General features: G+C 35.3%; 1 protein-coding gene across 1 annotated transcript in view; it reads right to left on the reverse strand.

The window, feature by feature from the left end:
* LOC117299841 (unconventional myosin-X-like) overlaps positions 1-16462 on the reverse strand; it is a 55895-nt gene extending 39433 nt beyond the window's left edge. The window contains exons 1-3 of the mRNA XM_033783389.1: positions 16333-16462; positions 2312-2541; positions 1305-1492 (exon numbers count right to left, since the gene is read on the reverse strand). Of these exons, the coding sequence (XP_033639280.1) occupies positions 1305-1492; positions 2312-2428 (305 nt within the window). The 5' untranslated portion in view covers positions 2429-2541; positions 16333-16462. The remainder of the gene's footprint in view (positions 1-1304; positions 1493-2311; positions 2542-16332) is intronic.
* Between the last annotated feature and the right edge of the window lie 5978 nt (positions 16463-22440).

Consider the following 22440-nt stretch of genomic DNA (forward strand, 5'->3'; position numbering starts at 1 on the left):
GCATCATTAGTTGCCAAGTTTTTTAAGTGTGAAAATCACAGAGCAATATTTTCAAGAGAGTAAGGTTAATACATTGTACATGTACTGATCAAATAATTTTCATCCCCTGAGATCAAAGTTACTTTTGTGACATTGTTTTTCTCTTTTCTCAAAAACTACAGCACCTCAGCAGGTAATATTTTAAAGGAAAGCTTTCTACCATAATTATCTTCAAATCGTGGAGGTTTACCTTAAATCTGTGGAAGAGTACCCAAACCCTTTAATATCCCATGTAAAAATTAGTAAGACCCTAATGTCAAAATGTTCAATGAAAAGGAAATATGTTGTATGTGTTATATCACTGATCATCTACAAAAAAATTAAGTTACACTGACCACTTTACAAACAATGTCCATAAATGTTACAGACTCTGACAAAAAGAGACCCCAAACATAAAAACCACAACAAACATCTACATAATGAACATCTATGGCTCCTGACTTAAATAAACAAAAAGGGTGGGAAAACCCAATTGTGGTTGCCATTGGGGAATTCAATTGAACATAATGCTTTACTCTGTTATTATTATTGCTCTTTCATTCCTTTCATAGTCACAATATTCCACAGGCAGTGTTTTCTAGACCCAGACATTTTAACAGCTGCATGTTTCTACAGGACTAGTCAACTGTCAGGCGCCTCAATCGATTACACACCCAATACACCCAAACCAATTATAGCGATACAAACAAACTAATCATAGCTACTTGTTGGCAGCTACAATGTTGCCTTACACCAGCAGATTTCTGGGTCAGTGTAATAACTTCTTAGTCTCCTATACACAACTCTAAAAGAAACAGCATTTGTGGACAGTACACAACTTGCACTTCAATTCCAATCTGCTGTTTCATGTCACAGACATACATGGCATAAATTGAGTTCAGGAAACAATTTCATCCAGCAATTTTTCATAGCAAAATATTTAGACAGGAAAGTTGTATGCACACTGAATGCTAATATTGAGTAGCAAATGCTGATTTTTGAGTAGCAATTGAGATATTTAGTGGATCGTTTCGCCCTTCTATACAAGGGAAATTACTCATTAGAGTGTATGAATAAATTGTAGTACACCTACATTGTGCATGTACAAACAAGATGTACTGCTGAAGCTGTATCGCCTTCTATTTGAGTCTATCAAAATGTATGGCATATGTTGGACTATTGATCTTGCTACTTACATAACATACTCCAAGATAATGGCAATACTTTAACATCCCAAGGTTGATGACCAGTATCTACATATATTAATCAATTTTAATTGTTCTTACCTAATTAAGACACACTGGTTATCATTGCGTTTCCACATGGAGTAATAACAATCATTAGCGATGGCATAGATGTGTGGCGGTAGTTCACCAATATGACGTTTGTTGTAAGCAAGCATCACATCTTTCTCATAGTTACTTGGGATACTCTTGTATGGATTGAGGGCGGCAAGGATTGAACCAATGTAAGTCTGAAGGAGAAAACACAACACTTTAAGATTACTTTGTTAATTAACAAATAAATTTCTACCTGATGCAAGAAGCTAAGAACGTGAGGAATGTTTTCACCTTTCATCAATCAGCATACCAAAAAACTTCTTCAACTGTGGTTTACAAATAAGAGTGACCATTTCCAGTGTACTTCAAAATCCCAATCTAGTGATGGTGTTTAATTATTTAATGATGTTTATGTGTTGTTGTTATTAGCCTAGTTGTGTTACAGCGCATGATTGTGTACCTTTAAAAGATCAAAACCAAAATATCTTCTCCTTTAATAGTTTATTTTTGATCAAGGGGAGAGGTTCTCTTCTTTCATTTGATTCCTTAAGGCCTCAATTTGTAAAATATCTTGACTGAAATGCGAGTGCCAGAGTCAATTCAACTCACAGGCTTCATTTCCATATAGATCCTAGTTGATCAACTTGCAGAGGGCAATGGATACAAATGTAACCTTAGAACTTGACCACAACAAGCATTGTTAGGCCATAGGAGAAAAATCTGTGTTGATCACCATTTTAAAAACACACAAAAGAAGGAGTGTGCTATTTTTCTGGCTTGAAAGCAAGTCTACGTTTCAATATTGTTTCACAGGAAAAGTTCTGATTACTAGTCTGATATATATCAATGAAACCACTGCTTTGTTTATTTCCAATTACATTATCTGTTTATATGTGAATATTTCAACAGACAAGGTCAATGTTTACTCTATTATTACAAAACTCACAAAGACAAACACTAGAGACTGAGAGGTAAAATTAGGGACTGTAGGAAGTCTTATAATATTAACTTACATAAATCTGGTCATGTTTATAGCGTAACTTTAGATTCTCTAATATACTATCGTCTTTGAGATCTGTTAGTTTAGCCATATCCTCCAGGCCAACGGATGGTGAATGGTGTATCGCCATGGTTACTGATCAATTCACTCCTTCTCTTTGACAAGAAACCACAGAATGGATGGCTACTGTTCAATCAATCCACATGTGGATTGTCCAATGGTTAGTCTGTACGGTCAGAAAGCCTGCAAAACAAATAAACTTACAGTTAATAATATACAGACTGTTAGTAGCAATACTAACCATTGTTTATAATGAAAAGACACTCATTTAACTCTGTAGAGTTTTCTACAACACTTTTATCAACAATAAGAGGAACCAACTGAAGTCAGGGATCTAACAAATATTTATTTTGGTTATTACCCACTGAGATTGCCCGGTGGCTTGAGGCAGTTTTTCGGTGGTCTGGTTGTAGGTCACTGCTCTGGCAATAGCAAAGGTTGTGGGTTCAAATCCCACCTGAGTAATGCATGTGATTTTTTTTACAGAACTTGGGAAAGTACCAAGTATACAGTGCTAGCAAAGTTAACAACTGAAAGTCAGTTGAAAATGGCATGATATATGTATACACTGATTAAACAAGGAATTCAGTTGGACTGAACAAAATAATACAATTACTTTGTCATGTACAATTGTACACCCTTACTACAGATAGTGTTTTATTATACAAATGTACACCCTTACTACAGATAGCGTTTAATTATACAAATGTACACCCTTACTACAGATAGTGTTTAGTTATACAATTGTACACCCTTACTACAGATAGTGTTTAATTATACAAACGTAGTTTTGTTTTCAGATTGAAATAAGTGATTGTGGAAAAGTTTGACTGTACTAATTGACTATTTTGTTAATTTACATTATTTCTACAGTATTTCTGAGCACCTTTACTGATTGACCGTAATTCTTTTTGCCACAGTTCAGCTATTAAACATTTCATATATAGAAAACTGCTTACCTCAAAGTCTCACATTCAAGTCTAAGGTTGGGAGTAAAATCACAAATCTCTAATTAGTAATAGTACTCTTGTTTCAATCCCACACACAGAACAAAAATCATCGTGTAGGAAAAACAGTATCAGTTTTCTTGACTAGAAAAAACTGCATTTGTATCATTTTTGTTTTTGATATTCAGGTATCCATTACATTTTCGTGACTCCAGGATATTGCCATGGATTTTGACCTTTTTTTACCCTGCAATTAATTCCAGGTCAATTTCCAATCTACATTTATGTATGCTGGAGTCATTTGAAATACAATATCTTTTAGGAAGATCCTGCCTTATGTTTAATACATGTTTACTGTACTATCTTTTATTTTAACAACAAGGCGATCTACAGGTATGCATTACTTCGAGCTATAAAACAACACAACTTCACTAGGAACCAACCCCAATAAATCATGAATGTAGAATTCTTTGACTTGATTAAATGTACACACTTGTATTTAATTCAAGAGGATGGTATGATTCACTGTTTGATTAATTCATCTTGCTGGTATTCTGTACTGCTTGAGTTTTATTTCATGAGATAAATCATGCGGGGATAAATCAGTACTTGAGTTACGAATCACTAAAGGAAAACTACTCATCACCTTTTTGTAATCAGTACACATACAAGTCCAATTTCATGGCTCTGCTTACCACCGAACCCAAGCCCTGAATTTATGTGCTACATGTAGTTGTGTTACTGTTAGCGACGAATGCTTAATAACATGGACTTCGCTTGCGTACAAGGAAAAAATCACTACTAACCGGTAAAATACACGACTACACTAGGAACCAACCCAAATTAATCATGAATGTAGAACTCTTTGACTGAATGAAATGTTCACCGTATGTATTTAATTCAAGAGCAAAATACTCAAAATTTTTGTAAAATAAAGACACTGTCCAGAACAAAAAAGACACATTAGTCCTACATCTGGAATTGTGTGATTTTGGAGCACCTGATACTCACCATTAGGGATTCAAGTATCTGGTTGTAAAAAACATTGCCATCAAATGACAGGATGAGGTATATAGATCGGTTGATGATCCCTTATACTTGTATGTAGCGGCAAATGATGGAGGCACACAGCGTGTCATTACAACAATATGAGAGAGTTTCAAGGAAGGCACCAGATGACTGGTCACAGATACAACATCAATAATAAATTCAACCTCTATAATAATAAACAATGTATTACCAGGCTCAATTGTCTCAAATGTAAAAGCAATCAATACTGTTTACATTTTAATAAATAAGTCATCTTTTTCTTAAGCATTTATGTTAATTAGTGGTATGGTATATGCCATAATTTTTATCAAAATGTTCATTTTACTGTATAAGAAGAGGATACATACATTACAGCACATCTAGCCTTTATGCTAATTGTTATATCACGTCATATTTTTATTTTAAAAATGTTATTTTCACTGTAGTGTAAGAAGATGATACATACAGTAGATGTAGCTTTTAAATACACATGATTAATTTTTTTCTGTGCAGTAACACTCATTCCTCAACATACATTTATTCATACAAAATGAAATATGAACAAGTCAAATTTTTAGCGAAGTGAATAAAGCCTAAACCCAATTAACCTGATCCAGAAGCAGTGTTTTCAACTGAGCCATAAATCACCTTGCTGTATATTTGATGTACTACTTTGAATGGTAAGCTCTCTGGTTCCTGAAGACTAATTACACTTCATGTTGATAACAATCATGTCTGCTGCTCTATCCTGTCAGCTGGTCAAGAATGCATTTTGTTTTCAACTGTGTTTATTTATAAGACATTGGTAGCAATCTTAAATACAGTTTCCTTCATGGTCTACCCGTAATCCAAACAGTAAGAAGTCAGGGTTGACTGATTATGACCTGCATCAGATATTGATCAGGTTCAAGATTACAATAATTTGTTAATTATCTGAGACAGATGAGATTCATTAATCACATAACCAAGAGTGCAAACCTCACACTATGTCATCAACACTTCCTTGACAAGGAGATTCTGAACAACGAAAGACTGTTACCGACTGCGCGGCCATCTTTGTCGTGTTCCTCGTACTCACCATGACATTGTAGTAATTTACATCTCAGAAAGATAAACCAGACTGAATTCTGTCCAGCCTCAGTTTGGTTTTGTTGGTCCAAACAATAGTGCAGGACAAAAAAGGATTCAAGTTTGTCTGAAGATAAAATATAGATGTAGTTAAATCGAGGCAGAAGATAAACCCATGGCTTCAAACAAAGAAGAAAGACATTACATCGCATAAAAGTAGTTTTTGTAGTAATACTGTAGTAGGTTTGTCCAGTTCACAAGGCAACCTGAATATTTCAATCAGCTGAATAATGACCAAGATGAGTGTTTATAGGCCAGGCTACACCATTGGATGAAATTGTCCATCTCTACAGTTCATGACTCTACTACTATCCCACCACTAATGACACACTGTTGAGTGACCATCCCTCACCTGGAAGCGACCATCCCTCACCCAGTAGATTGGAAACTCCTGTCGATGACCGAGACAATTCAAAGAATCTTCAATAATAATAAGATGGAGGTGTGCAAGGAATAAGAAACTAACCTATACTCCAATCATGAATCACAGTTTTCACATACTGTCAGGATATAGCCTTCTTCTTCTTCTTTGATGAGTGACAGAATACTTAACTCAGCAGTAATTTTGATTAAATAGAATTTTGTTCAGAAGCTTAATGTTATATTTTCCCCAAAGATGAGTGATGGTCGAGTATCGGTAGACTTTTGCTGCCTATGGTGGATGTCATTCCATCTTCAGGTATAAAAACACCTACACAGCATACATTAGCCTAATTTGCTTGGTTCCAATCATGACAGCTATTTTCATCATTATTCTTTAACTTTTAAATGTTCAAGAGTATTGATGAACATGTAAATAAAATTGCCAACTCAAGTCCATGGTGCTAAATTTGCTATGTCTCTGTTTTTAAACAATCTAATTTACTGTGTGTTTTGTTTCAGTTTTTGTCTGTGGTTTTCTTGAAGCATGTTTGTTTATCTTGCTTATTGATTGTAGAGACCAATGTGTGATGATTATAGATCCACTGACCCTTAATCTTGTTTCAAGTCTCAAGCAACCTTAATTTAGAAACAACAATCATCATTAATTGAATCAAACCAACCAGGCAAATGTCTTAAACGAGATCATTTGGAAGAAACAATTACTGTTGAACATTAAGGTCCAAAATCAATTGGCCTGCCTACAAAAAAGACTCACTGAGGGAATTTGTAATTTGTTCAAGTTGAAATGTCTCTCAAGATTTAATAACCATCTGCATATTTCCAAAACCCAAAATGGGTTCAAAACGTTCTCTTGAAATCCATCATATAAAATGTCACAATGTCAGAACTGCAGGTTATGAGACTGTTGTTTTAATGTCAGGAAACAGTTGAAGCAACAAAGTAGTTCCAAGCTAGAGTGATGATGTCTAGTGTCTCAGTAGGACAAGACATGCTGGCTCCACCTCAATCCATCTCTGCCATGATAAGAACAGTATCCTAAGATGATGAAAACCTTCTACACATCCCAAAACTCATCACTTTCACCCTCTGCTGATAAACATCACTTTCAACAGTCTCAGCTTTTTCCTTATGGTGACAAAATCAAGGCAAATTCAAAGTATTCTCGCATTTGAAGCTACCTTTGAAAATCTCTTCTGCAATTTGTTACACAGCATTTAAATTAATTGCTATTTTAATTAATATTTTATACGGCATAAAACAAAAACATCAACAACAATCGTTCAATGTACAACAATGACATGAACATGTACCTGCTAAACCAGGAAATGAATTTTACTTACTAAAAAAAAAACCAAGCAAATCAAAAGGGTCTTCAGATTTATTTATATACAATTTAACGTTATTGAACGTTATTGGACGTATTGAATATTTCTACCCGCTGTAGTGTAGTGTACATGTTCTAGTGATGTCATTGACTAGCAAAAATATCAATGAAACTGCCACTTTTCTTATACAGGACTTTAGCCTTGGTTATCCATGGTTCACATTGGTGAACATGTAGTAGCACCAAGTTAAAAACATACATGATGTGTTTGTTTGTGTTTTAAGATCATATAAGGCTTTCCTTCATTGTTATGTACTTCCTGATCAGCAAGTAAAAACACCAGGGCCTTCGTTGAAGTAGTTTTTATTGACTAAACACATTTGAAGTGTTCATTGAAGCACTGTATGTGTTGTACACTGTGAACCACACAGTGAAGGCCATTTGCCTCCACAACTCTTATATGAAACAGTATACTGTACAATGTTTACTGACCAGCTTACTGTCAAGTCTGCAAGGGTTAGGAATTCTAAAAGAAACCCTTGAACTACATTACAATGGACTATGGGTTGGTAGTTGTTGAAAGAAAACCTCGCGCATGATAAGCATTACTGTCTACATAAAAACACTTTCAAAATCAGTCAATCAGAGCGCTCTACATTGAATTTTTTAGACATTATTAAATGAAGCGCAACACTCTCATACAGTTTGTTTGATGAGCAATATCAAAATTCCCTCTGTGTATTGAAACTACCAAACTTAATTCTCACAGTGTTCACAAATGCATGCATATTTTCATACACATTTCCATTTCTGGATTTGTGTAGAATATTAAGGACTAGTACAAAGCTCAAAGGGTACACATCAAGGGGAATTCTGTTCTTCACATTTACAATCTTTCATTATGTATTGTATATGATTTTTTAACACAAGTTCAACTCCTTAAATGGTTTTGTACTTGCATATCATAGGAATATGACAACGAATTCAAAACAAGACTTCCTTCAGCAAAAAGTGCAAAAAGTTTCAGCAGAAATGTTTACTTTTATGCAACTGCGCTGATATCCCAGAAAATACATCATATATGGTTGGCAAAAGAAATTCAACTTAGTTGATGAACGTCTGTGTTAGTCTAATAATGTTTTTAACGAATACAATTTTTTTGTTTTTTTACCGAGGGCCTCAATGGAAAGCGGTGATGGGCGCTGATCAAAGTTTCCCTATTAATTAAAGACTGATGACGTAAATTTAAAAAGTAAGAATAAATAACACAAAATGGTTTAATTACTTGATGTACCTGTCCCCTCCTCAGTTCTTACTTCCCAAACAGCAACAAAAAGCATTTAGTTTACTTAACAATTAACCTTTCCTACAATGTATCAACAAACCTGTAACTGCTTCTGCATTGCCCAATCAAAAGGTGAATCACTTTGGTGAATAAAAATGGCTTGCCTTCAGGTCAAATCTCTCTAGTGTCATATTTCAGATACTCTCCATTCTCGGACTAGATCAGGGCTTACTAGGTTAGGAATTTTCCAAGTGGGTATGATGGATTTTTCTTCAGCGATTTCATGACATGCATAATGCAGTGTCTGTAGAGGGAATATGGCTGAAATTTAATATCAGTACAATGGAGAGTTTGCTGCTAATTTTACACTCCAGTGGCCCAAAGGAACATTTTATGCTTTAGTTTATAATTCAATTGTCATATTTGCCAATTAAAGAATGATGCCCTTGTAATGTACAATTTATTTAATTAATTTTGCTGTGTATTGTAAACCATTATCACTGTTCAATAATTCCAACTACTTGAAGTTCCAGACAGACAGTCAGTAGGCCTGCTATATTCCATACACAGTGTACTATTTTATTGACACAGGTTTTAACAAATTATTCATGCAGTAAATATAATTCTTGAGTTGAGATTATCACTTTCTAAAACGTGGTCTCACTTTCATTTAATCAGAGCACTTGCAAACTCAATATTAAGTTACACTATTGTGTACACATTGAGTATGATATGCATCATGTCAAGCTGTCAAATCAAGTTGTTTCCTTCTTAAATTACAAAAGCTGGCTTTTGATCCGATAGATTGTTTCAGAACAATCATATTTAATTTTGTAAGTTCTGAACAAAACAAGAAACTCACCATTGAATCCAGTATCATTATTTAAACTCAATCAAGTACAAACTAATTCTATTGATAATCCTTAAATGAATTATTGAAGTTTACAAAGAACTAGACCCATCATGAGGCTACCTCTATGCACACACATCAACAGTAGATTTGTGTACATAGTGAATCACACCTTGTGGTATTCAAGGACTCAAAAGGCACACCATTAAAGTGTGACCCTGGCTCCTTCCTGGGGAAACAAGATAATAAAATCTCTGTTGGAATGTGGCAGTGGAAAGGAATTAAACATTTGAAAGGAATGTCAATGTACATGAACAATGGATTAAAGTACAGAAGTGATCCTATTATTAAGGGAATCAATGTGTAGTTAAGAGGTTTTCAACTAGTGGTTTAATCCCAACGAGGCCCAGTTCTTGATAATTTTACCGAGACGAAGTCGAGGTAAATTATCAAGAACAAGGCCTTGGCGGGTTTAAACCCGATTCAACACACTTTGATTCCCATTCATAAATAACTTTTTGGTAAAAAAACATCAACACTTTGGGTCAAAAAGTAAAATAAATGCAAACATTATAATTGTTCCATGACTCCTTTCAACACAACACCCCTCCAGCTATGGTAAGGCCCTCCGCCGCCCTCGGGTAAACAACTCCTTATAAGGGAATGATGTGCGCGTCGCGCGTATCGCGTGATGTGGCACAACCGTCCTGTTGCTCTCGACCAATAGGAATGAAGAAACTGTCTTATAACCACAGGTTTATACACACCCACGTGACGCGCTCTCCACCAATAGGAATAGCGAAACTGTCTGAGGCTATTATGAATGGTCTGTTCAACTCCATACTGTGACACCAAAGAATTAGGATGCATCTTACTGTAGTAGAATTAACACAAATCACTACACAGTGTACAGAGTTTGAATCCAAACTTAACTAAGAAATCAAAAAGCAAACATGTCAAAGAAATAGTGTCATTAATCTATTAACCTTTAGCTGTAGAGCAAATAATAAGATAGATTTATTGATGAAGGCTTGCAGTGAACAAATTAGTGTGTAAACATTGAACAAATACTCAAACAGTAGGCCTACATTGGATCCATAGTGTTTTTATAAACAATCAAAGTTGTTTTTCTGTTTGGTTTGATCGTCTCCAAAATTGGTATTCTCTAATTCTCTACCAAAAGTGTACAATACATGGTCTGCACTGAAAAACTTCATAATAAAAACTGTAAGCTGATAATATTAAATACTCACACATAGAGAGTAACTTTGCTACATGGTTCATACAGTAGCCTACATGTGACATTTTACTAGGGTGAGTCTAAAACAGTGTACTGTCAATAATAATAATAAGACTTGTAATGCGCACGTATCCACTAATGCAATAGGTTTTTATCATTTGAATAGTTTCGGAATGAGTGGTGAAGCCCCTAAGGGTAATTATAAAGCTTGGTAATTCAGCCAGCAGTTTCAAGAGCATCCAGACAAACTTCCCTTCAACTTCCTTAAAGGAACTACCTCTTTCTTGTCAGTAATTTGCTTGAAAAAGTTATAATGAGAGTCGACTGTATTCAACTTGGCTTCCATTTCATTTCTGATTGTCTCAATACAGAAGGTTGGTGGTTTATGTTTGAATGCCAAGTGTGTTAATCATCCTCATTAAAGGCTGTGATAAATCATGCTACCTCCATGGATAAGTGTATAGTAGTTAATGTTACCATACCGGTGACAATTTACAAAATGGTGGACCATCAAAACAAGGAATATAGAAACAATAATATTCTTTGCATTATCTACAGTATGTTTCCTTGTTCCATTCTGATGAATTATTTATAGGTCTATGGTCTTATTGTGAATCATGGCTACAGCTTTGGCTACAGCTTCAGCTTAGGCTCAATCAGTAACTCTGCAAATGTGTACTTGCTGTATGGGGCCTAACAGGGTCCTTGTTAATCTTCCCTTAGAGACAAGCAGCAGTGTCCAAACCCAAGTCTGATGTTGTGATTAACCTTTTAGTCATTCTAAAAATGGGGTTAAATCAACACTTTTTCACCCAAGGTAGAGTTTGTCAGCTAAACCCTTTATAAACAAAAAACAAAACTGAGCACCAACAAAAACACACATTGCCCTTGTTTGAAGCCCTTCAAAGAGCAGTTACACTATTTACTTTTCATCAACCTTTTTGAAACTGAAATTGTAGATTGCCTGAGGAGGGAAATAAATACACTCTAACCACTGTACTGTAGCTGGGAATGGTTAGTACTTGAATCAACCGATACATTGCCAAAGGCTTCCTTATACCATCAAGAGAAATAACCACAGCCTTTCCCTATGCTATGTACTTGAAATACTGTATGTATACATGATGTATTGATCATCATGTCGACAAGCCATAAAGATTTTAAAGGTGGATCCTACTTTACTTCTGTCAATAACTTCAACTTTGATTTGAAGCAATTTACAATCTAGGAAAATGAAAAGAAATTCTAGACACTCAAGGCTTGATGCTAGTGTTACTTTATTAACTTCATGTAAATGTTGCACCTGATATTGAAAGAGAAGCTTTCACCAAAGGGCTGTTCAAATTTAATTACAGGCCTGTATGCTTTGTTTTTGAAAGGGCAAGGGCACCAAGGGTATTTTCTCCTAGGTATAGAGCTCCCTACATGCCCTACGAGGAAATTGTAAATTTCTACCAGAGCATTTCCAGGGCACAAAGACAATGACCAGGGGGCATGGAGGCAATCGCTTCCATTGCCTCCTTGAAGTATCAGACCTGTAATGTAATGTAACTTTTTCCAATTTCCTTCTCAGATAGTGTTCATCATTGCATAATTGTGATTATACAACTGTACTGTACATTCACCAATCATGGAGCTAATTGAAGTATGGGTTATCATCTTCAGCATTCACTCTGCTATTTCCTGTAGAGTAGCCTAATCCAGAGTTAATGATGACTGATGCAATTGCAATGTTTCCAATGAATGTAGGGACCTTGTGCAGATGTTTTGGACAACACAAGGATGAGCTACACCTTGTTATGATTAAAATACGTTATCAGACTCATAGGCCTACCACAGAATAATGAAGTTGGGGAACTTACTCAATTAGAAATAGACAAGGAATGACACAATTTGTCAGTGGAGTTCAAAAAGCAGAATTTGATGTAGTAAAAAAAATGCAACGATACAATTAGAGTTGAGACTCATTTTTATACCCAAGAATAACAGAGTTCAATACATTTTTTTTTCAAGCAGAAAATTACATGGTAAACAAACGCAAAATACAATATTAGAGTACATGCCACATACTCCATTTTGTACACACACTAATGCCCTTGATCTTCAGTAGACCATTATTATATGAACGGCTTACCCTAGAGCCAACTAATTTAAACATAAATCATTCACCATAATAAAAGTCCTGTAAGGTGTGACTTAGGAAGCAGCCATCTTACAAGAACACACATGTGGCCACCACCATCGTAAGGAAATTCCATCAATGATGACAAAATGTTTTGTGAAAGATGACAACTCATGCATGATGATTCACTTTATTTAGATGCACAATTTTCAAAATTAAAAGTCCCATTTAGGCCTAGATGCCCTTCTTCAAATCATAATAAGGCGATTAAGCAAAGCACCGACACGCCAACATTTTTTAGCGATACAAGTATTGGTTCTGTACACGAAACGAGGCGAGGACACATCCACTGATGTAAAGGGGTGGTGAAACAATTTAACTGAAACTGTACAATTTTTATTTCAAACACTTCAAAGCATACACATGGGTAATGTTGTTCTGACTTAAAACCATTCCGGCAGACCACCATCACATTCACAGTATCAGACATTCCTTCCATCAGACCATGGAGGTGATTAGACCATGATTTAGACTAGTCCATGCATTAAGCCTCCATTTGTAAATAGAGCATGAAACAGTTGAATTGGGACAAAGGGGAGGGAAAGGTCTTTCGTAAACATCATAGAAGGTGCTGTGTACCCTATGGTTTTTTTTAAAGGTAACAGTGTTAATATAATACTTCACTGAACTCATTCCAGTATGAACTTCTTCTGATATTGATTGATACCAGTTAATGATGTCACTTTGTCAGAGCTTGCTCTATGGTCAGAGTAAAAATATCCATCATTGTACCATGGTTGCACCATAGAGCATGCACTGAGGGAAATGGGAAGAGCCTGGTGGTTTGACAGATCACACAATTAAGTGGGACCTGTTCAAGCTCAGCCCATGTACACTCTAAATGTCAATAATTCAATGCACTAATGGATACTGGATGATGAATTTAGATGACAACAATAACACCTAACCATTCATTCCTTGTGCAAGGCATTTTCTTCTCAGTAAAAGAATACCCAAAGTCAAAAGGGATCGTTTCAATTGTTTGAAACAAGAACATTTCATGAGATTCCAAGACAATGACCAGAAGAATGGAACTCAGGTGCCTCCAGGGCTGGACACACTCCCTTGAACAAGAACCTTTAAAGGGAGACACATAATTTCTTTAAGAAATGATTTACAGACTATCAAAGAGCTTTTAATAGCACTATATTTTTAAAAACCTATTAACCTACATGTTGTGTTGCCCTACCCTCCTTACACAGGTCCCTGCTCCACTTTTTCCCTTGTCATTTTTCCTTCCATTTATCCCAGCAGTCTCCATGTGTAAAATAACATACAATGGCTTCCAATCACACTGGGGATTTATTATATTTCACCACCAGATGTATTATATGCAGCTCTATCTAACTCTTTCTGAAAATTTACTTAGAAAATGTACAAACAAAAACACAGACAGGTACTCCCTACAATAGTATGTATTAAGAATACCCTACAAGCACCATCATATTGTATAAACTGTGACTTATCCCTCGTATAAATTAATTAATATTTATTAACAAACAAACTGATAACTTTCCGTTTGGCGCCACCACTTTTTCACTCATATTTACAAAAAGATCTCATTGAGGTAAATTAGATACTATATTATTTCATATTGAAATGATTTTTCTAAACAAACTACTACAATGTATTAAACAAACAAATGTTCACAAAAACCCATAGAAGTTTGGGTACAACTTGCTAAGTTGCTACCTGCTGGTTTGAGGAATGCCAACAAATTGACATGATGGGCTCCTTGCTGGGTTCTTAACAGTGGTCTCTGGTAACTAGGCAACAACTGGACAATAACAAACTCAATCACTGACACAAAGTGAACTTTTGCCTTCAAAATTGTTTTCATTTGGAAAGCTATTTAAGTACAGCTTCAAGTGGTGAAAATGGGTAATTCAATTAACAGAAGCACTTACATGTAAGGCCTTGGACATCTTTAAATTACAACAAATCTGTAAAAATTTGGAGTAAACATTGATCAAAGTTGCAAGAGAATAATGAGAGAAAAACACCTTGTTTTGTGTGCTTTCAGATGCCCCAAAAGGCTTCAGGCCTGAACTCTTTTCTTTTCAAATATATTTAAGAGAGAATATTTTTGTTTAAGTTTAACTACATATCTTCAGAGGGAGCCATTTCTCACAATGTTTTCAGTAGATCTCCGTTGCTCCTTACCAGGTAAGTAAGCTGCTAAATATTTTGAGTAATTATCCAGTGCCTTTAAACAAGCCGTCCAACTCACATTTGAAACAATCAAATACGTGCAGAGTAAATGCCTTATTTGGTTTAATGATATAAATTATTTCTACATGTTGTAGATAAAGACCAGATAGAGATCTGCTTCCTTTTCTTGTATGAATCAATCATGGGCTCCTGACTCTGAGAAACTGATAACACTGCAATTTCTATCCTGTTTTTCTTGTTTCTTTTCCAAAGGTCACGGAACTTAATATGTAATGGATGTAGCACTGGAGCATGAATCGGGCAGATTTTACTCCTAATATAGACCATGCATGGATGACTCTGATTGAGCTTTCTCAATAATGATGAGCAAATACCTGTGAAGTTATTCTGCTGTTAAATTGGATTGACCCTTTGCACCAGTGCTATATTCTGCGGAAATGTTATCATTCATGATTATTAAGCGTCGTTTGACACTTCACTTCATACAAGATGGTCTGACCAAGTTTTTTATATTAACTTTCTTCAAACTTTTAAATATATAATTGTTTATTTTATCAGCAATCAAAAAAGCAAAATTCAATGCCGTAAAACTTCTCAGGAAATAGATAGAATTTCAACCTCAAAGATCAGCAATTTGGTAACAAAAAATTAGAAAATGTCCCGCACCAGATTACAGAATGGCACAGCATTACAAAAACACCTTAAAAAAAATATAAAAAAACATGTTTACAAACCAAGATACAAATCAAAGAAAAAGTTCACCGTGACTCCATGTTTTTAAAATAATTAATTTTGTTTAACCAAGTCTGAATAAAATGTATAAAACAAGAAATGTTTTTATCAATCGAAAGTCTTGTGCCCTTTTAATTAATAATAACTGTGTCTAGTAGGAATAATACTTACTACATGTTTCTACCGTGAAGGAAATACCAGTGAATTTAAGCTACTGCTGTCAAAAGGGTTTATCTTCTCCTCACCGGTCGGTGTGTGCACAGTACGCGGATAACAGCCACTTCCGGGAAGTTGTAAATGTACACCTATATTACAGTTACACAGTGTGACCGTGGTGTGACAGTATACGTTTGTAAATATCCAAACCTTGTCTTCAAATATACGTAAATCACTCCAATAATTCAATGAGCGTACGTCCCAACAGACATTGTTACAAAATATCTGGTTTAACTACAGTCACATTTGTCTTTAACACGTCTAAGACTAGGCTACATGCGACTCTTCGGACTCGAACCACATACCGCAATCTGAGGCACGGAGAGGAAGACCAACTTTCAGCTGCAGTGTGGTTAGCAGACGTTTTCAAAGCTAGAAAAACTCACAGGGTGAAGCACAATGAGGAACAAAAAGTATGTTCACAATTAGCCAATATTACCCTATCATGTCGTTTTATAAAATCATATCACAAAAATACAACTTACCGGTTAACAATTCATTCTTCCTCCTATACTATTGATAATTCCCCATACTGGACATGAAGACAGTAAACGGACGATAGCCAACCGACCGCACACCACAGCTGACTACTGACTATTTCGTTGGCCATCCAGCCAGCAGGCAGGCAGGAGAGCGAGCATGCAATGCAATCTGCGTACTTTCCGTGTATGCTGTGCGTACATCAATGCGCACGACTACTGGTGTATGTACATGTACAGTACATGTGTACAAATGTATGTGTACATGCAAAGGAGACACAACTTCCTACAAAATTTGGGTGGGGGTGAAGTTTAGCGCATGCGCATTGACAACTTTCCACTCTCGAAAGTGACTTCCCGATTACCCAGAAAACAGTCGATTTGTTAATTATGGCATCATGGTCAACAAATGATTTTTTAGAAAAACAAAGTAATGCAAATATAGGTCAGCGCCCTGCTGCAGAATTATTTTGCTTGTATCATCGTCTTAGATTTATGACTGAAAAATTGTGAACAACTACAAATAATGAAGAACAAGTTTGGCCAGTATTGCAAGTTGTTCCCGATTCCCGAACACGTAGAAAAGGAAATCCGGGTTATAAAAAGGTTTTTTTTAAAGAAGGGTTTGCAACCCAACGGTGACCGGAAAAAGCGCCCTCTCTTTGAATACTTTCGAAAGCCGATTCTGATGATCCCATGCCTGTGAGGCAGGGGATTTCCCCTACCTATTTCTTTTACAGAACCCCCGCCCCCCCCCCTGAGATTCCAAGCCAACTTACGGGAGATTTGTTATGTAATACGAAATTGTCCGACATTCCTCAAGTTCAAGAACTTACCATCACATTTAAAGTCTGTTCCAAATTATTTATTTGTTCAATCGCTTATCCTCATGCCATTTACATCCCGATTTCAAGTATTGTTTTCATGCTTCATTCTTAAAAGAGCAAGAAGGGGATTTCTCGATTGTAAAGGGCACCTCGATGAGGAAATTGGACACTTCTATAGACTTTATGCATTGACGTCATAAATCCAGCGGCCATCTTAGTGGAAAAACGTAAACAATCGAAATGCACAAATTTGTACGCGCGGCGCACAGGATTGGCCAATGAACAACCTCCTTTTGACCTCTAGGTGAGGGCGCCCTACTAAAATGACGTCATGTGCATAAGGTCTATTGGACTGTTCCAATGGGCATCAAGGCACTGCGTGAATAATCAAATGTAAAAAAGACAAACACCTCAATGACAAACCTACTTCACTTCCTTCAAGTTGCAATAGTTCCTGATTCAGTTAATTATTGGAATAAACAGTTACATCAAATGGACGGCGACAAATAAAAACTCATTGGCAAACATTTCAACATGAATAATTTGATTTAATCCAGTTAACATAATGTGAAAATGAGACTTGCAAACGGGCAGTTAATACAAGGGTTGGTTTCGCCACCACTCCTTATAGTCTAGAACATTATCTGGAGCAACTTAACATCACCATCAAGACACAAAAAAACCTTGGTTTGAATCCTATTTTATATCTGTGAAGTTGCTCCCAATAAGTCTAATAAGTTCAATCTAGCAAATGTTGTATACATTAATAAGTCTTTACCAGTAAATGTTTATGCAGCAATGTCAGCACTACATCCTATGACCAATGTGAGAAAAGAACTACCCGGACATCTCACATTACTCATAGAAGAAAAATGGCTATTCCAAGATAAACTTGTATTTTGTTACCATTAAAACACAATTACACTGTACATAATAACCATTTGAAATAAGCATCTGGTCCACAGCAATGGCAAGATACATTTCCAAACCCGTTTTGAGAATATTGCTGCGACCAGAGCCATTTATTAAGACAAACTTCTGATACAAGTTGAACCCTTTCTACTGATTGAAATTCAACTTGTCCTCAACAATTTTCAATGAGTAACCTCTTTATATCAACAAATTTGGTCACAAATTAACATGTAGTACCTGATCATCAAGGAACTTGTGTTTCAGCTTTTCAGTGTGCAGGCTTCATTTGACTGGTCATTAACATTGGGGTACATACTAATTTCATGAAGATAACACTTCTGCAAAACATGCAGAGCACAAAGCGAATCATTTCTGTTCGCAGTGTTTGGATGTGTGCTCCATTTAAATCAGCAATTTTTTTCTTTCTTCTAATTATGTTCAGCTTCATTTAAGTTTGGCACAGAATGTGAACAAACACCATTAACAATAAAATCAATGATCACTGATCAGCTGACAAGCACCAAGCCAAGTTGGTTCACCATATTAAGGCTTTTAAGTTTTCAACATAATGCTAGATTGAACAAACATTGTTTTGGTATGTATTACATTTACATGTATAGAGATTCCAGGCCATGCTATATGAGGGTAAAGTCCTACAGCTTGTTAAAGATAATTAAAAACAGGTGTAATTAATCACAATGTACAATGTCATAAATGCACAGACTTCATAACCTCTGAAAGTCGTCAAATTGATTGTTCATTAAAACAAATTAATTTATACCTAATTAATACTTGGATTTTTTAACTGTGAACATTAATGGATTATGTAATAACTAGGAAATCAAGAATACCTAACAACATCTTAAGAAAGTTCATGAAAGCCACTGAAGCGGCTAAAATTACTTTTGTTTAGTTTGAATCAAACTTTTTCTTTTTACCAAGACTAGTAAAATCTACAATTTTTTTTGTTCCTTTTTTTCATAAAAGAGTACACATGTAATCTAATCTACAAGGTGTTTGGTTAGTATCGAGTGAGTTTGAACAAAGAGAATCTGTTTCTTCTTCTGTAAACAAGTGCAATGTTATTCAATAATCAGATAATTAATGATACAAATATCAACTATTTGAACAAAGTAGGCATGGAAGCCATACTGAATTACGATCAACACAAACGTCATATTTTGAATCCAGTTTATATTACATCTATATGGGAGGGTTTGACCATTGTATAAGACAATGGTTAAATACCAGCTCCCTCCTCTACTTAAAAGTACATGTTCTGTATTAAAGCAAAAATGTTTAAATACTGCCCGTTTGCATAACAAAAATATGGAAAAAAATGAAATAGACTGGCAACAAAATTATAAAAGTGTGTGACTGTCGCTGACAGATGACAGTACTTTTAGCATTTTGTTTGAAGACTTTTCCCAAATAAATTACAATAGCATGGCATGGAATCCCTTATTGGTTTATTTTTAGCACAGGGAGTTGTTCCCGTACACTCTTGCCTTTTTTTCTAAATATAAAGACTGAAGGAATCTCTATTCAGACAATTCTCCACTTGGATTATAACTACTGTTGTTTAAACCCAACTCGGAAGTAAGAGGCAGGTACTTGACTTTGTGTTGTCATTGTAGGCTTGTGGGCCAGACTACCATAAGAAGTCCTCTTCTTTGCAAAGATATATAGATAAATCTGGCACCTTTTCTCAAAAAAAAAAAATTTGCAGTGTTATTAATTGCAGATTCATCGCCACATAGGTGTCGAGAAAACAGCTTACACTCTTGAACAGAGTGGCCATCTTTTTTACAAAAAAGAAGGAAAAATGACAATTAAGAATTGTCTTCAAGTCCACTCTGCTTGTTTTTCTTGTAACCTCTTGTTTGTTTCTTCTGATACTTTCAAAAAGTGCATCCAAAATAAATGATTCATGAACAAGTTTTTGTTCATCCTATCCCATCTCCCAAATCTTTCGTTTCCACAAAATGTAGCATTATGGATTTTCACTGCATTACATGCCAGTGAGACATCCAAGATGTCACATTCTTGGATTTGTTATCTATGAAAAGTTACCCCTCTTCTAACTCGGCAAATATCTGGCTGGTTTTTCCAATAAACTCCATTGACAGAGTTTTCCATACAAGACTTCATACTCATGAAGACCTCCCAGTTAGAGATTGGTTTTTCTGAACACTCGGAACAACAATTTGAAATGTAAATCCAACATTAAACACTTGATTAAAGTTTGTCCAAGCATGGTTTGAATTCACCAACATCTTCCTGTTTTAATCTTTACTCCTGTGTTTGCAAAGTGGCACATTTGCATTCTGAAACCACAAGTTGTTTCTTTTTTATAGCAAAATGTGTGTTTCTGATTTCCTGAGAAACTTGTTCTGTATTGCTATCAATTACAATAAGCTGTTATACATAAGCCATACTAAGTTTTCAATGTTTTGGAAAATGCAAACATCCAACCAATTTTCCTTGGTAGATTATTTCAAATTGTTGTTCTAAAATATGATGCAATAGACAAGAGGCAGGTTTTTTCTATTGACCTGATTTTAACACTAAACGGCACTGAAATAAAGGGACTACTAAAGTCTATTTGTTTTCTGACATCACTTTCATTGAGCTGCTTGTAGTTTCCAGATTAAGAGTCTCTTGAACCCAGGACTGGCAAGCAGCTCTATAAAACTGAGTTCTGATTGTAGTCCACCCATTTGGTAACAAATGGGAGTTAAGTTCCATACTTATTAACATAAATAATACTTGTTTTATGAGTTGGGTTTTAAACATTTAATATTATCATTGTCTACATATATATATATATGATATGTTGCATGGAAAAGTGATGATAGGCCTTATTCTAAACATGTTTTGGGGGGTTTTTCCTCTTCCTTCAGAAGCTTAAGCTCACTTTGGGAAACTGCCTTGGTCCATGATCAAGTGCCAATTTGAAAACACTTGACAACCAGGTTAAGACTAACCCATTTGATTGGTTAAAAAACACACATGTCAAGGCTAATGTTAGGTAGCTATTACAGGAACATTTGTGGAGTCATGAAATTGAAGCAACTCAGGGGACCATGTGTTAGATTAAGGCCAATCATCGCAGAATGTGTAGTCATGTATTAACATTTCCCCACTTTATTGTATCCAATATCATTGGTGGAAATGCACATAATATTTGGCTTTAACAAGTGTTTTTCATTTTTGACAGGTCCGTTAAGTTTGTTAGCAAAAATGTAGATAACTCCAATGCAGCCGCAGCTGTTTTTGAATGTCACAGTGATGTCACAGTGATGTCAGAATGCACCAACAATAATATCTGCTGTTTTCTGTGCCCAAAATGATGTCTTCATTTGAATTTTAGTTTCCATGTATTAGTGGAAATTTATCGGATGTAGACAATGGACAAGGAGGTAGCACTGGATGGAATCTTCATTTTTTTTTTCTTTTTAAATTCTTTTTTTTTTTATCAAAAAGTAAAAAATAAAGTAACAAATATGGCCATAATATACAATTCTCACCACAAAATAATGGCCCATATTTTGTTTAAACTAAATTTCTCTTTATAATATATATTTTATATATATATTTATATTTTTTTTACATTTTTTATATTTTACTGTTTTTTTCTTGTTTTCTTTTTCTTTTACTTTTTTTTTTTTTTTTTTTCATTTATTATTCTCCCATAACTTTTTGTGCCGGAATGCCATAATCTTTAATGCCTCTTATTTTATTTTTTATAGTTGTTCAACTTTTCATTATAACTTCAGCCAAAATTAGCCATCATTCCCTCTCAGTTAAAAAAATGTTAAATAAAATAACGTAAAATTAAAAACCTGCACCAATGTGCAGGTTGACTCCTTGGCTTTCCACCCCTCTTCCGGTTGACCTAACCACCCCCACTGAGAAGTCCACTACAAGGTTCTGATAAGTCACCTATACATGAAACAGCTCATACCATTATGTGTGGAGGTGGGTCATGAAGGAAGTAAAGCCAAGAATATCGGAGGGGAATAAAAACAAGCAGAAGAACCAGTTCAACTTTTGGATGCTAAAATTCAACTTCATAGCATCTCTTGCTGTAATTGAAAGGTGGTCTTTATCCTTTGCAACTTTTTAAAATTTCAACTCGCTGACTCCACAAGTATAATCATTTTTATCTTCTTCTTTTCTTCAAGTAGAGCCACGTCTGACAATGTCGCAAAAAAATACAAATTTCTTTGTCGGTGGTATTCTTTCTCAAATTCATCTCTTTCATCAGGTGTATAAATTTTAGAATAAATTTGTACGCACCAAGTCATAAATCAACAATTTTTAGGGTTGTACAACTGATATTTTCTCAGTTATCACAGCTAATTCTTGTCCA

This window comes from Asterias rubens, chromosome 15 (genome assembly GCF_902459465.1).
Source record: "Asterias rubens chromosome 15, eAstRub1.3, whole genome shotgun sequence".
Lineage (NCBI taxonomy): Eukaryota > Metazoa > Echinodermata > Asteroidea > Forcipulatida > Asteriidae > Asterias > Asterias rubens.